We start from the raw sequence: 14,316 nt of genomic DNA on the forward strand, positions 1-14,316 counted from the left end.
GGGTTTGGGCTAAGCGTTTAAGTTGTTGGGCCGATGCTGGGCTGGGTAGCATGGGAATGTCAGCACTAAGAGAAGTAGGCTGGCTTGGGAACGTGAAGCTCATCTTCAACGATGAGTAATCGGTGGTGACCGGGCCAAGTGTCTTCAGCCACTGGACCCCGAGGACTATATCGGCGCCACTGATGGGTAATTGAAACAAATCCACAGCAAAGGAGAATCCCTGAATCGTGATCGGAACCGAAGGGAACTTGGTGTTACACTCAATGGTGCTGCCATTACCAATCATGACATGCATGGTAGTGGCTGGAACCTGCTGTAACTGGAGAAAGGAAGCAAGGCGAAACTAGATGAAATTATGCATACTCCCACCATCTACTAGAATAATTACCTGATGGCGAGCAATGGTCCCATAGATTCGAAATGTTTCCAGTGTCGGCATCCTGGATAAAGCATTCAAGCTGATTTGGGGCACGTTGAGAGGTGGTTGTGGCTGGTTGGAAACTTCAGGGACAATGGATGGAGCAAGGTATGGCATGCCTATGCAATCGTCATCCTCATCTGCGATGAGCAAGTGGAGTCGTGGGCGGCAACGATGACCTACGATCCACTTATCGTCGCAATGGTAGCAAAGGCCTTTGTCGCAGCGTACTGTGAGTTCCTCGGTGGTGAGCCTCTTAATCAGAGGTCGAGCTGGGGAGGGAACTAGAGAAGAGCTAGTGACGGGAGGTGACACCTGTGACTGATGCACAGGTGGTGTTCGAGGTGGTCGACGGCGATCTTGGAGTTTTTCCTCTTGAAGCTTTGCGAGAGTCACTGCTTGCGGCAACGACATAGGTTGAAGCACCTGAACCTCTCGCCGGAGCTCCGGGTATAACCCTGAAATAAAACAACTCAACAAAGAAGGTGAAGACAGTCCAATGATACGATTAGCTAAGCATTCAAATTCTGTTAAGTAATCATTAACAGAACCGCGTTGTTGTAATTTAAAAAGAGCCCCTTGTGGATCTTCATAAAATGTAGGAGAAAATCTGGATTCCAAAGCTTGGAGTAGCGCCGGCCAAGAGGAAATGAATCCGTTGCGGGTCATCCATTGGTACCATGAAAGCGCTGGACCATCCATATAGAAGGAGGCTACGGTGATCCTCTCTTGGTCAGGCAAGCCTTGGTAGTCGAAGAATTGACTGATTTTGAAAATCCATCCCACATGGTCCTGCCCATCGAAACGAGGAACGTCAAGCTTCATATGCGGTTTTGGAGTGGGTGGCAAAGGTGAGGTGGTGTGCGGGGGTGGTTGAGGGGTGGGGGTTGGAATGGTTAAGGCGACGAGGTGTTCGAGAACAGAGTCGAGTTTGGTGGTCATGGAGGTTTGTGTTTGGGCGAGGTTGGCGTGGTTCTGGGATAAGGTTGCTTGAGCTTGGGTGAGGCGGTGTACGGCTTCCTCCAGGCGGTCAAGGGTGGCCTGGCGGGTATTATGTTCTGGGATGGTGGTTACTGAACGGAGATGGTGGGTCGGACCAAAAATGCTATGAACTTCTACTGCTAAAAGGCTACAGGCGATAATGGAAACTATGAATAAGCTTTTTCATATATTTCATGGTATGGAAAGCGTACATTTATAGTAATAGCAGATGTAAATATGTTACAATCAGTCTAGCCTGTCACCTAGTGCCCGACATTCCTAACAACCCTACACGTAATCACGTAAATATCCAGGCCTTGTGCAAGTGCGGTTATTGCCACGTGCGGGTTCCTCTGTGTGTGCCTCTTGCATGGGAGCCTCGAATATTCTAGATGCATGTGGGATTTGCGTGGCGCTATCACTATCACAGAGCATGGTGTGAGATTAATATACAAACAACTTCGAAGAGAACATTAAACAACACTAGCCATGGACACTAAACGCTTATTTTCACAGCACACAATTACAATAACCATTAACCATGAAAGAATGATTATTGGCAGAGAGCAGAGACATGGAAAATAATACACATTAAGCGTTAAATAGAAATCTTGCTTTCTGTCTGATTTTTTAGCATAACCGAAATTGTGAACGCGAATGAAAACAACAGAGAGTGAAAAGAAAACGAATGAAGAATTAATGGTATCGAGAAATTGAGTTGGGAAAAATAGGGTTTCGAAGTTTAAATTCAATGACAATGTAATCCACACAGTAAGTTGCAGTGTACTCAGATTTGGCGTCTGGTGCTCTCTTCAATCTTCCACTGATTTGATTACTATTTTTTTTTTTGTATTAGTTGTGTTTCTACCAAAACCTTAATCGTCGTTCACACGGTAGCGTGTGTAAATGTATTTTTGGCTCCAATCAGCTTCACAGTGAGACTGAGAAAGAAAAGTTTTCGATGGTGGCAGGACAGAAAGGTTAGGGTTTTTATTCACATGTACGTGCCACGTGCCACTTTTCCCTTTATGTCATTTTATTTATTATTAATTTAATTATTAAAGAGTATCCAATGGATAATACCATAAAGGCAAAATTGCATTTTGGCTCCCCAATTTATCTTCAGTTTCGAATTTGGTCCCCAAGTAATTTAATTCATGAATTGGATCCTCCTATTTTGTAAAATCGTGCAATGTTGGTCCCCCAGGTCACAATTGGACGTTGACCGTTAGTAAGTGACGTTAACGGCCACGTGTCACGTTTTATATTAGATGGTGACTACCACGTGTCATGTTCTGATTGGATATTAATTCCATGAAAGATGAAATGCATTGTTGTCTTCATTGACCAATCAAAACATGACACGTGACAACCATCATCCAATAAGAATGTGACATGTGACAATCAACATTCCTTTGTAACGGTCAACGTCCAATTGTGGTCTGGGGGACCAACATTGCACGATTTTATAAAATAGGAGGACTCAATTTGTGAATTAAATTACTGGGGGACCACAACCGAAACTGAAGATAAATGGAGGGACCAAATTTACAATTTTGCCTACCATAAAAGAGTATCTAAAGTTTAAGTTGATAAAATTATTTTACATTTACTAGGGTATGTGCCTTTCTTCACATTTTAAATAAAAATAAATAGAAAAAAATTAGAAATTAAAAAATAAAAAATAAATCTAATAAAAATAACTAACAAACATGAGAGTAGTTGATAATTATTAAAAGAGAGTAGTTGAAGTTTAAAAATTAAAAAAAAATCTAAAATTTATGGATATCTAAAGGAATATTTTGTTTATTAATAGTATAGATTATATTAATTTTATGTTATTTTATTAATATCGTTATAGTTATCTTTAACCATTTAATTCTAAAATTATTAATTTCATTATTCTAAGTGTATTCAAATGTTAAAATTATGATTTTCTCATTATCCAATGTTATTTTAACTTATTATATTATAGTTCTAATTGTTTTGGTTACTAAGTATAATTATTTGACTTATTTTCGTACAATCCATTAAAAACTTATTTCTAAAATAAATTAGTAATTTAGTAATTTTTTCTAAAAACAAAGAGAGAATTTGTGTCCCACGATTCCATCACCGACCCTTTTCTCAACTTACCAAATTCGTAAACCCTACTTCACAAAAAATTTCCTCTCTTGAAAGATGGAATATTTTTTATTTTATTCACTATTAATTGTGAGTATATAAGAAATATATATAGAATATAGAAGAATAACACTCTAGATTATATATTAAATTATCTACAACTTGAATTAAATTGTAACAAGTTACAACTAATTGTTGTGTCATATCAGCCATCTAACTTGTTTCCACAAGATGAAGACGGTGAAGACAATGCTAATCTTGTTTATTAGAAATTTGTGATGTGAAAATATAAGATATCTCTAGTGTAAAGGTTCACACATTAATGAAAGTCAACAGACATAAACTTAATCATTAACTAAAAGCAAACACATTAAACACCATAAGACATAAGCAAAAAGATTTAATCACCTAAAGGCAAAAACAAGAAGGACTTATCCATCAGGATTGATTTTGGATGAAGAACACGTTATCTGATCCTCGTTACATAGTCAAGAAGTTCTGACTTCAAGAAGATGAGTCATTTGATAATTGAAAGAAACTAAATTTGATGATAGATTGGAAACAATGGTGAGTGATCACGAGGGAAAAACAATAAAGAAAAAGGATGGATTTGATTATTAAGCTCCTGATTATATGATATCATATTGAAAGAAGGAATAACTATGATTTTATTCACTATTAATGTGAGTGTGCTACATTCGTTAAATTGCATCCTCAAAGGTGCTCCAAGAACACTCACGTCCTATTAGGATTTAAGAACAATGAAAGCAGGTATTGTTCCGCACCTTGCTCCATACATGATTTACTCGAGAACCCATTATCCACTGTTGTTGGTAGCTACCCATTGAATCACGATTGCACTGTCTTGGGTGTCTGCAATGGACTGGTTTGCTTCCAACATTATTATTATTATTGCTATTTACTAGTATAGAGATGATCATGATCATGATGATTTTGTAAAATACTGGTTCCAATTTTGGAACCCGGCCACAATATCCGAAGATTCGCCAAGCATACGTTTTCATTTGAGCGATTATCCTTCCTGGCATTCACGTATGTTTGGGTTTGGGTACAATGATTGGAGTGACACTTACCAAGTAGTTCTTTTGGATATTAAACCATAGAAAATGGAGGTGAGAGTTCACTGCTAGGGCGACACTTGTTGGAGAAATGGTTTAACCTGCCCTTCATTTCCCATTTCGGGACAACATGGAGCGTTTGTGAGTGGCAGTGGCACCCTTAACTGGATAGCACTTCCCAAGCTGAGTTCTTGTTATCAATATCAATGGGATAACGTTGCTGTCAATGAGTTGGTGATTTTTTCTTTTTATCTAAAGGATGAGACGTACAGGTATTTTATTTGTCAATGCCTGATGGTCTTATTGAAGCAGTCCCTTCTTGGTCGTCTTTACTCGAGGTTTTGAAGGGTTGCCTATGTTTTTCTCATTATCACAGGAGAACCCATGCATTTTAGTTTTTGGCTAATGAGGGAGTTTGGAAATGAAAAATCTTTGACTCACTTGCTTAATACAAGTTATGAGCAACTTCAAATTGATAACTTCTATCCACTTATTCCATCGATTTTGTGCATGTCTGAATATGATAATGTCATGTTGCTGGCAAACCACGGATGTGAACATTTATTGTGTATGATGTTTGATACAATAGAATAGATCGATCGGTGTGAACATTTCAACAACGGTGAAAAGTGAGGCAGTTTTTTGTCATGTGATTATGTTCAAAGCTTGGTTTTGCCATATCGAAACTAAGGTACCCTAACTTTTGCTTATACAAGTGGTTTCAGAAGCTTGAATTTATGTTAAATTGTGTAATTATGTAACTGGCTTTGATGATATATATGCACTATGCAACATGTATGTGTTAATAATAATATAGATTAATTGTTCTTTTTGAAAAGTTATTGGATTAATTGGTCATATTCCATGATTATTTTACTGAGACGCTTCACTAATGTCATCATTTATACAGTTTGTGGATACTGGATTGGGTTTCTCTAGGCCACTGTCTCTTGGGATTCTAGTTCTTCTCTGCTTCCACTCACATGCTTAAAGTTTAGTTTTACGACATAGTTAGTATTGGTCTCAGTACTTGAATATCTTGCGATGAAGAAGGTACAGTGTTTTGGGGATTATCCTATACTTTTTTTTTATCACTCATCACCAATTTAACTACACATTTCCACAAATATCTACAGGGATACATAGGTTTTGTTTTTTCCTTTTTGCCTTCTATTAATTATGAATCCATGGCACATTTCACAATTAACATTCATCCTGTGATGCTTACTAGAAAATATTTAAGCTTGAGTTTGTCATTATACTTGACTACCTATAAAATCACTGCATATGCTAGCTACTTGAAGTTTACGTTCTACCAAAGTAATGCTAACGATAACGAAAAGTTTCACTTTCTGTTTGTTTTAATGTAAGCCAGCAATTTCTGATTTTTTTTTAGCTTTAAATGCATTTATTGCACAATCTGGTTCTGTCAAACAGAAAAATAACAATGACGAACTTAGTATAAGACTTGGAGAAAAGTTTGGTGGTCGACATCAAACCCTAGTAGACACCCAAGCCCCTTATAAGTGATCATACTTAGTTTGTTTTGTTTTGTTTCTTACATTTATTATATGCCATAAGTACTTTGTTTTGGTGGTTAGATAGGTGATGATTTTCCCAAAATGGAATTCATTCTCTCTGAAATATTCTTTGTGGGTTGGTCTTTGAAAAGTTTTGAACAATATGCCAGAAAAAAAGTAGAAATATTTTATTCTTCCAACTTTCATTAATTTAATTTACTTCAAAATTTTGTTACAGTTATAGAATACTCGAAATGATTTTTTTTAAAATTTTGTTTAATGTGTAATCTCCTTTTGATTGCATGTGACTTGCTAATGGTCTTAAAAAGGCATATTTACTGTCAGTATACAGGAAATTTTTCTCTGGATCAGTCTGTCAACTGAAACTTTCACGTTTTGAACTTTCGTGTTTTATGCTTCCAAGATACAAGCTTCGAACTTATTATTGGCTATAAGGTTTCATTAGCATACTAGGGTCTTGTTTAAAGATGTTGAGGTTGAAGCATGTGGTTCATTTTTTTTTTTACTGGAAACTTTAGATAAGTCTTCAGAAATTCAGTTTTTTGGAAATTGAATTAGCTAAGTATATTGTTGAGCTAATCATTGAGAAGCATGTAAATGCTGAAAATATAGTTTAACTAATTTTCTGCCTTGTTCTTAGTTTAAAAGTTGGCTATCTATGCATATCAAAAGCTTTATTAGAGAAGTTTTCTGCAAATTGCATGTAAGAAATATTTTACATTTTTTTAACATTTGTTACATATTTATTTAATCACAAATTAATTGACAAACATACTGGCTTGTTGTATGGAAGTTAAAAATATACAATGCTGCATATGTTTTTAGTTCTGCTGGAACTTAATTATTATTAGATTAAATTACTCTTTTGTTCTCTCTTGTTTTATTGTCCCTATAATTTAAAAGTGGTTTTTTAGTTCATATAATTTACATTTTAATTCTCTTTTAATTCCTATAATTTTAAAAGTAGTTTTTTTAGTCCTTATAATTTATATTTTAATTCTCTTTCAGTCTCTCTATAATTTGAAAGTGATCTTTTTAGTCCCTATACTATATATTTTAATTCCATTTTAGTTCTTATCATCAAAATATGAGAAATATTATCAATTACAATTAACTACAAAAATATTAATAAGTAATTTGTAACTAATTTATCGTAAGATAATTTATAATAAAAAAATAATTGATAATTTATAACTAATTTGTAGTTAATTATTTTTATAATTTTTGTAATAAAGACTAAAAGGTAATTAAAATATAAATTATAAAGACTAAAAATATCACTTTTAAATTATAAGGATTAAAAGAGAATTAAAATATAAAGTATAAGGATTAAAAAGAATACTTTTAAACTACACGGTCTAAGAAAATTAAAATGTAAACTATATAGACTAAAAACACCACTTTCAAATTATAAAGACTAAAAAAATAACATAAAATTATAGAAATCAAATGAATAATTTAATCTTATTATTATTTTGTTTGCACATGTGCAAGCACTTCCACACAGATTTCAGAATCAATTAGAATTGGATGAATGTTTTCTAATTTTATACCTGACAATGTTATTACTGTAGAATCTCATTTATAAGAACACAGCTCTTGCCTTACAAGCTTGTATTATTGACATCATTACAAGCTTGTATTATTGACATCATGGTTGAAGCTAATTAATTTCCTTTCGTATATAAAGGGATATGGCTGCACGTTTGAACATGATGTATTTACTTTTTTCCTTAGTGTCTTTGTTTTTAGTTTTACTATGTTGCAGTTTTTGTTGTTCTTGGTTGATGCGCCTACCTCACCTTATTAATCATTATACTTATAATAGAGTCTTATTATTCTTTTGGTTTAATTATTGTTGTTATAATTTTATTATTTGTATATTTTACTCTTTATAGTTTAAAATTGGTTTTTTTAGTTCTTATAATTTATATTTTAATTCTCTTTTAATCTTTTTAGGTTAAAAGTGATATTTTTTATTTTTATAATTTACATTTCAATTCTCTTTTAGTCTGTATAAAAAGATCACTTTCAAATTATAAGGACTAAAAAAAAATTAAAATACAAATTAAAGACTAAAAATTCCATTTTTAAACTATAGGAATTAGATAATTAAAATGTAAATTATAGGAATTAAAAATATGACTTTCAGACTATAAAAACGAAAATATACGAATCATGAAACTATAAGAATAAATGAGTAATTTAACCTATTCTTTTTTATAAAGTATTTACTAAGAATTATTTTGTGTGCCAAACTAAAAAACTTCGGAAAGGCCTATCAACTGTGTAAATGCCGGATCTTTCCAATTAAGCATCTCACTGTTAAAATTTTAACTGCTCTAATCTGTTCAATTTTGCTTTTGTAAATTTGATCCTTCCAATGTGTGAGGTACATAATTTTTTTTTTCTTGAATTGTGCTAGGGTTTGTTTTGGCTGGAAAAACAGGTTCTTTTTAAAATTTTAGATCTGCAACCCCAGCTTTAAGAAAATCATGGATTTTCATGGTATGCAGAGGGATGGAAGGGAAGGAAGGAAGAAAGATGGAGAGTTCAGATCACCCTTTTTTGTCTTCCCAAAATCTTATCAGCTTTGGTCTTTCTATTTATGGTTGGCTTGGTGTTTCAGTTGCTCTACCACATGATGGAATTGCCCATTATCTAAAACATGGTAGCTTATTGTATTATTGTTACATTGTTTTGCATATTGTAAACTGGTCAAGCTGGATCATGTGTAACAAGATATTGTTTGAGGTGTACCTTTGACCTGCTTACTTTATTGTACATTATTAAATCTAGGTTTAATTATGTTTTTAATCTCTCAAATTAAGTGTTTTATTTTTTTCGAATTAGAAGCAAATAATAGAGTATATAAAGTAAGAACCAAGGATGCAGAATTTAAAGCGTACGTCGGGACAGTTTTAGTAAATAAATCACTTGAGCTAAAAGTTCATAAACTCACTCTTTCATACTCTTAGATTAATCCAAATGTGTTCAATCTAATTTTTTCGACCATAATTAAAATAGACATTCACTAATAACTTTGGGATTTAGCTAATTGTGTATCTTTTTTTCTTAATTTTTGTGCTCTATTTTTGCTTAACAAAAAAGAAAAGCACATTACAAAGGACTAACTAATTTGCCAATTCAGATGGCCAGTAACTGTTCCATATTAATAGGAGATATGTATTTTGAAGGTCCATTAAAAATTTCATCCACAAAGATGCGAGCAGCTGCTTCTGTAGGATGGAATGCATCCCAGAAAATATGGTCTTTTCTATTGGAACACATGCTCGAAATTGGCAGGCACGGAATTTGGGCATTCAACTCACCAAATCCACAACATGCAGCTTTCACATTAGCAAATCCTGAAAAAAGGGTCGTGAATTCCTTTAAAATTCTCTTTCTCCTCATTTCAATCTTAGCAACTTTCTAAACTTAATATATTCTATAAGATTAGAAATTATTATAAACATGAAATCAACAGTAATTAATTAAGGATTAGTTTTAATAACAAGTTTTGTAAAGTGATTATAAATATATAATGTAAATAGATATTGAACAATGTGTTAATATATACCGTATGAAGTTGGATTGTGAACTAGGTCTTGGATGGCAGCATAAGTATCAAAGTAAGAGTAACCTATGTCCCTGTTCTCCAATTGCCATTCCTTTAACATGGATTGAAGAGCTTCATTATATTTAACCGACAAGTCATTGGCTTCAGAAACACATTCTGTTTTGTTCTTGACCCTGTATGCAGGGCAGCACCCAATTGCACCAACACCAGCAATCTCAAATTTCTTTGCACCATTGTTGTATAATCTCTGATAAAAAGTTGCCAAACCAAAATGAAAATATATGTAAATAATGCAAGTTTTGACCCTTCTAAGCTTATAATTTCGATCATAGAAGTAATAACTAGTAGTATGTCTTTGGATTCATGTGTAGATCATCTAAAATTTCGTTGAAATATCAGGCTAACATGATTTTAGGCAAATATTCACGTTTGGTTGCCATGGTAAGAAATTAATTTTGCGTCCAAAATTGATTTTAAATTGAAATAACTTTAAATAGTTTTTGCATCAGACAAATAAATTGATATTAAGTTTTACTATTGACTTAATTTTAGAATAAAAGCATTTAAATATAAATTACTATATTTTAAAATTAAGTTTAACCAAAATCAGTTTCATTCAATTGCAAACACTCAATCAAACACAATCTAAGTAGCAGCTTACTATTTACAACCATTGTGTTTACCTGTAGTAGCACTTTTAATGTGGAAGCCATGGAATCCACGTACTGCTGAGGGGTGTTTTTCTTTTGAAGATCCTTTGAGTCAAAGTAACCAAAGATATCGTTGCCTCCAATCACCACAATGAAGATGGACTTTGAGAGGTGTTTCCCAAGAGAAGATGCTCCTATTTGTTGTGCCAGTTGTTCGTGCACTAGTGAGTAGTAGTCCACTTGCTTTGGCAAAGGTATTGATTGCCTCTACAAGAAATGTCATCCAGAAGGGATATAGCTCAGTTGGGGGAAGATTTTCTTTAGTTTGTCATTTTCTTATCATTTTGAGTTTTTGGGGACATCTCCTAGTAGTCTAGTACTTATGAGTCATTTTGGTTTTGATATTTGTTCTTTTCGTGGTCATGTACTTTTTTTTTCTAGGTTGAAATAAATGTTAGCAACATAATCTTTGATATGTTGTTTATTATTTGGATGAATTGCATGTCTACCTTACTAAATAATGAATGAAAAAAAGTTTATGTAGTTTATATGCTTTTAGTCAATTTTCACATGACATATAATTTTATTTTATTAATTTTTTTGCCAATTGAAAAACTCAATTACATGTCATAATTAAATTGACTAAAACTATATATAGATATGTAATAGTCCCGACCTTCTTACAATAATCTCTTGTGAATAAGGACATGATAAATAAAAACAAAAACTGGAAGAAGAAAAGAGAAAATTAGAACTGTACTTACAAAACCATTATCTGAGACATTGAATATTCCAGCACCTCCGGAGGCAAAGTTAACACCACGCAAAAAAGATACGTTGTTGCTGTTGTTGTGGACCTTAGATACTAGGGAGAGATAAGGTGGTGAAGTAGGTAGGCCCAATTTTTCAGCTGCAACCCAACCATCCATTTAATGCAAATATTAGCCAAAACACAATTTGTAATTTTGTATCACTATTTTCAATATTCATGCCTCAATAAAAACAACAATAAGACAATCAGATTAACTTTTAGGCCCTTTATGTACAATACATGTTTTCTTTGTCCCCAATTTCTTGTCTCCGATCCCAATCAAAAGAAAAATATGTCAATCATTTCTTTCCCACCTTTCTATAAACAAAGTGCCTTTGGTTTTCCTATTGCCTATGTTCTTATATTCCATAAAAAAGTATTAAATTATATAAACTTTTCTGAAGTCAGTACACTAAAACATGTACTTCTGACTCCCATGTTGATGACCGTCTTATGCCTCTTGGGAGCCATCCCATCAACCATGATTTTCTTACCGGAGAAAACATTGCAGAAAATAAAGAATATGGCTTAAAGTGTTGCTCACAATTTTTTGTCAATTAAAAATTCGTAACTACAAGACTCGTAAATTGAAACTTATTAAACATGTAGTAGGAGAGAAACATGCAGAAACTATATAACTTAATGACAACTATGGAATAATTGGGAGGATATAATAGACAGATTTCAATGATGAAAAAAATCTCTCACTTTAAGCTGTTTTAAAAACAGAAAAGTGATTATATTCTCAATGTTTAATATTGCAATAGAGAAGCAGAGAAGCCAATAATGAGATTATAGCAAAAGACCAATAATGTTCATAATATAATTCAGATTATAATATTCAAAGGTAGTTATCTGCAGTAAAGTAAACAATTTATTATATGAAAGTTTGAAGAACCAATAGAGTAAATTTTGAATCACAGACCAATTAAATCTGCAGCATTCTTGCCATTGCTAAATCTCCCAGTGGGTTTCTTAGTTGGAAAATCAATGCCATAGTGAGGAAGAATTGCCTTTTCAATGGAGAGACTCAAGTAGTTGTTGTTGCCAATATCAACAAGTGAGTCTCCAAACACATAAACTGCTGGAGCCTTTTGAGCCTCCAAGAAACCAAAGCTGAAGATGAAGAAAGAGATAAAGAGAACGGAATTCCCCATTACAATCCTGTTGCCTATATTGGAATGATCCTGCTAAGAATTGGTGTGTGGAAGTAGAGAGGGTTTGGTTAGAGATATAAGGATGCAAAAATCAAAAACTTGACAAGTGCAGAAGATGGTGTGAAAAGAAGAATTTTTATTGAAGGCTAGTGAGAAGTGACTGACTATAGTGACAGATTGTGGAGCAAAGACTACCCCAAATATTCAATGTCAACCAACTTTGGTTCATATTGTTATAAACTGGAGAGGGCACAAATATAAATTGTCATTGTCACAGGAAAAAAATAACTACAATTCCAATCCCAATAAAAAAAAAAGGAAATCATTAACTGGTATTCAAGAAATAGAAGTAAAAATAAATATTTATATTAAAATATATTTTTATTTAACATTTTTGAATTATTGAAAATATTTTAAAAAATATGAGGAATGGTCAAGTTATGAGTAACTTGATAAAGTTATTCCTTTTAATTATTCTTTGTACATATAGAAGTTTATTAATTTAATTGCTAATTTAAAACTATTTATTGAGTAGAATAAGTCTATATATAATTATATATTTGGCACTTTATTAAATAAATTTAATTTAATGCATAATATAATTTAAAAAAATATAAGTAAATATTAATTATAAGATATCATAATTCAATGGGTGTAACTCAGTTGACAACATATATTAAGTCAATGAGAAAGAAGTTGGATTTGATTCTACAAAACATATATTCGTGACACAAATAACAAATAACTTAATCTCTTTAATCATATGACAAAGATTTGATCCATGGTTATATGTATATAGCAACACTTATGGATAAAGGAGTTATCTCATAATTGATATTCTATTTTCTTGAAAAGTTAGTCTCAGGCTAGCTATGAGTGTTAGCTTATTAGATTGATAGGTTTTTTTAAGGGAAAAATCATCTAATCTAATCACTTTTAATTTTCTTAATTTATCATCCAATCGATTTTGTCCAAAATTTTAATTCAATCCAATCTAATTTAGAATAGATCTGTGGAGATTTTTGTAATTTATTCTATTTATTAATTAAAAAGTATAAAAATATAATAAATATTTTTAATAAAAAAATCTTATTTTTATATCCTTAATCAAACATGGTGTTATTCATGAGTTATAAAAGTGAACAGTGAGAAATGAGAACCCATGATTATAATGAGACAGACCAACCCACTATATTAGCCACTTACATATATATAGAAGGAAAAAAAAAAAAAAAAAAAAAAAAAAAAAAAGAAAGTGGAACTCATGTTTCCCTGATTAATGTTTGATTCCTCCAGCAACGTGTCATCTACCGGCCTTTATTGTTGATGTATTCAAATTAAAGTAGGACGAGTTTTAAGGCTCATTATGTGAAAGGAAAGGATTATCAATTCTGATAGAACAAAAACTGCCGACGGTGGATAGATACATGAAAATTGAAGAGTAAAACAAGTCACTCTACAGTCTACACTGTTTATTATGACACGGCATCATTAATAGCATTTCAACTGCAAATTAAATTTAACTTTTACAGTTTAAAATTAAAAGTTGTATTTTGTTTATTTTATAAATTTATACTTGTTTTTTAATCAAAATTTATACTACCTAATTAAGCTTTTACATCATGATTTAACCTACTAAAATCGGTTTAATGGTGAAAGAATTGAGATAAATGAACGACGATCGAGTTAAAGACGTAGATTTTGATACACGTGATGATATTTGTTTTCAGAAAATAATTATTTTTAATTTGCAGAGTCTTCTTTTCGTAATTCATAATTTCATATTCAATTTGGCGTGGTTAGTTAACATTTAATATTCTATTGACTTCAACTCATATTTAATTTGATACTTTTCGTATTTAAAAGCATTGAATGTTCTATAAACTATAATTTGATGTGAATTGTGGGGCTGAATATATTAACAAATCATATACGTTGATGATCATTATTTATCACGTGATTAGTGAACATTGTT

At 32.3% G+C, this 14,316-nt stretch overlaps 1 protein-coding gene across 1 annotated transcript; it reads right to left on the reverse strand.

The window, feature by feature from the left end:
• Positions 1-9,113: 9,113 nt before the first annotated feature.
• Positions 9,114-12,407, reverse strand: LOC114395943 (GDSL esterase/lipase At5g55050-like). The gene is made up of 5 exons (XM_028357813.1): positions 12,110-12,407; positions 11,138-11,283; positions 10,407-10,640; positions 9,724-9,970; positions 9,114-9,511 (listed from the first exon to the last, which is right to left on the reverse strand). Exons 1-5 carry the CDS (start codon positions 12,339-12,341, stop codon positions 9,291-9,293), a joined length of 1,080 nt encoding a protein of 359 aa, XP_028213614.1. The 5' UTR covers positions 12,342-12,407; the 3' UTR covers positions 9,114-9,290.
• Positions 12,408-14,316: the final 1,909 nt, after the last annotated feature.

The sequence above is a fragment of the Glycine soja genome, chromosome 18 (assembly GCF_004193775.1).
Source record: "Glycine soja cultivar W05 chromosome 18, ASM419377v2, whole genome shotgun sequence".
Classification (NCBI taxonomy): Eukaryota; Viridiplantae; Streptophyta; class Magnoliopsida; order Fabales; family Fabaceae; genus Glycine; species Glycine soja.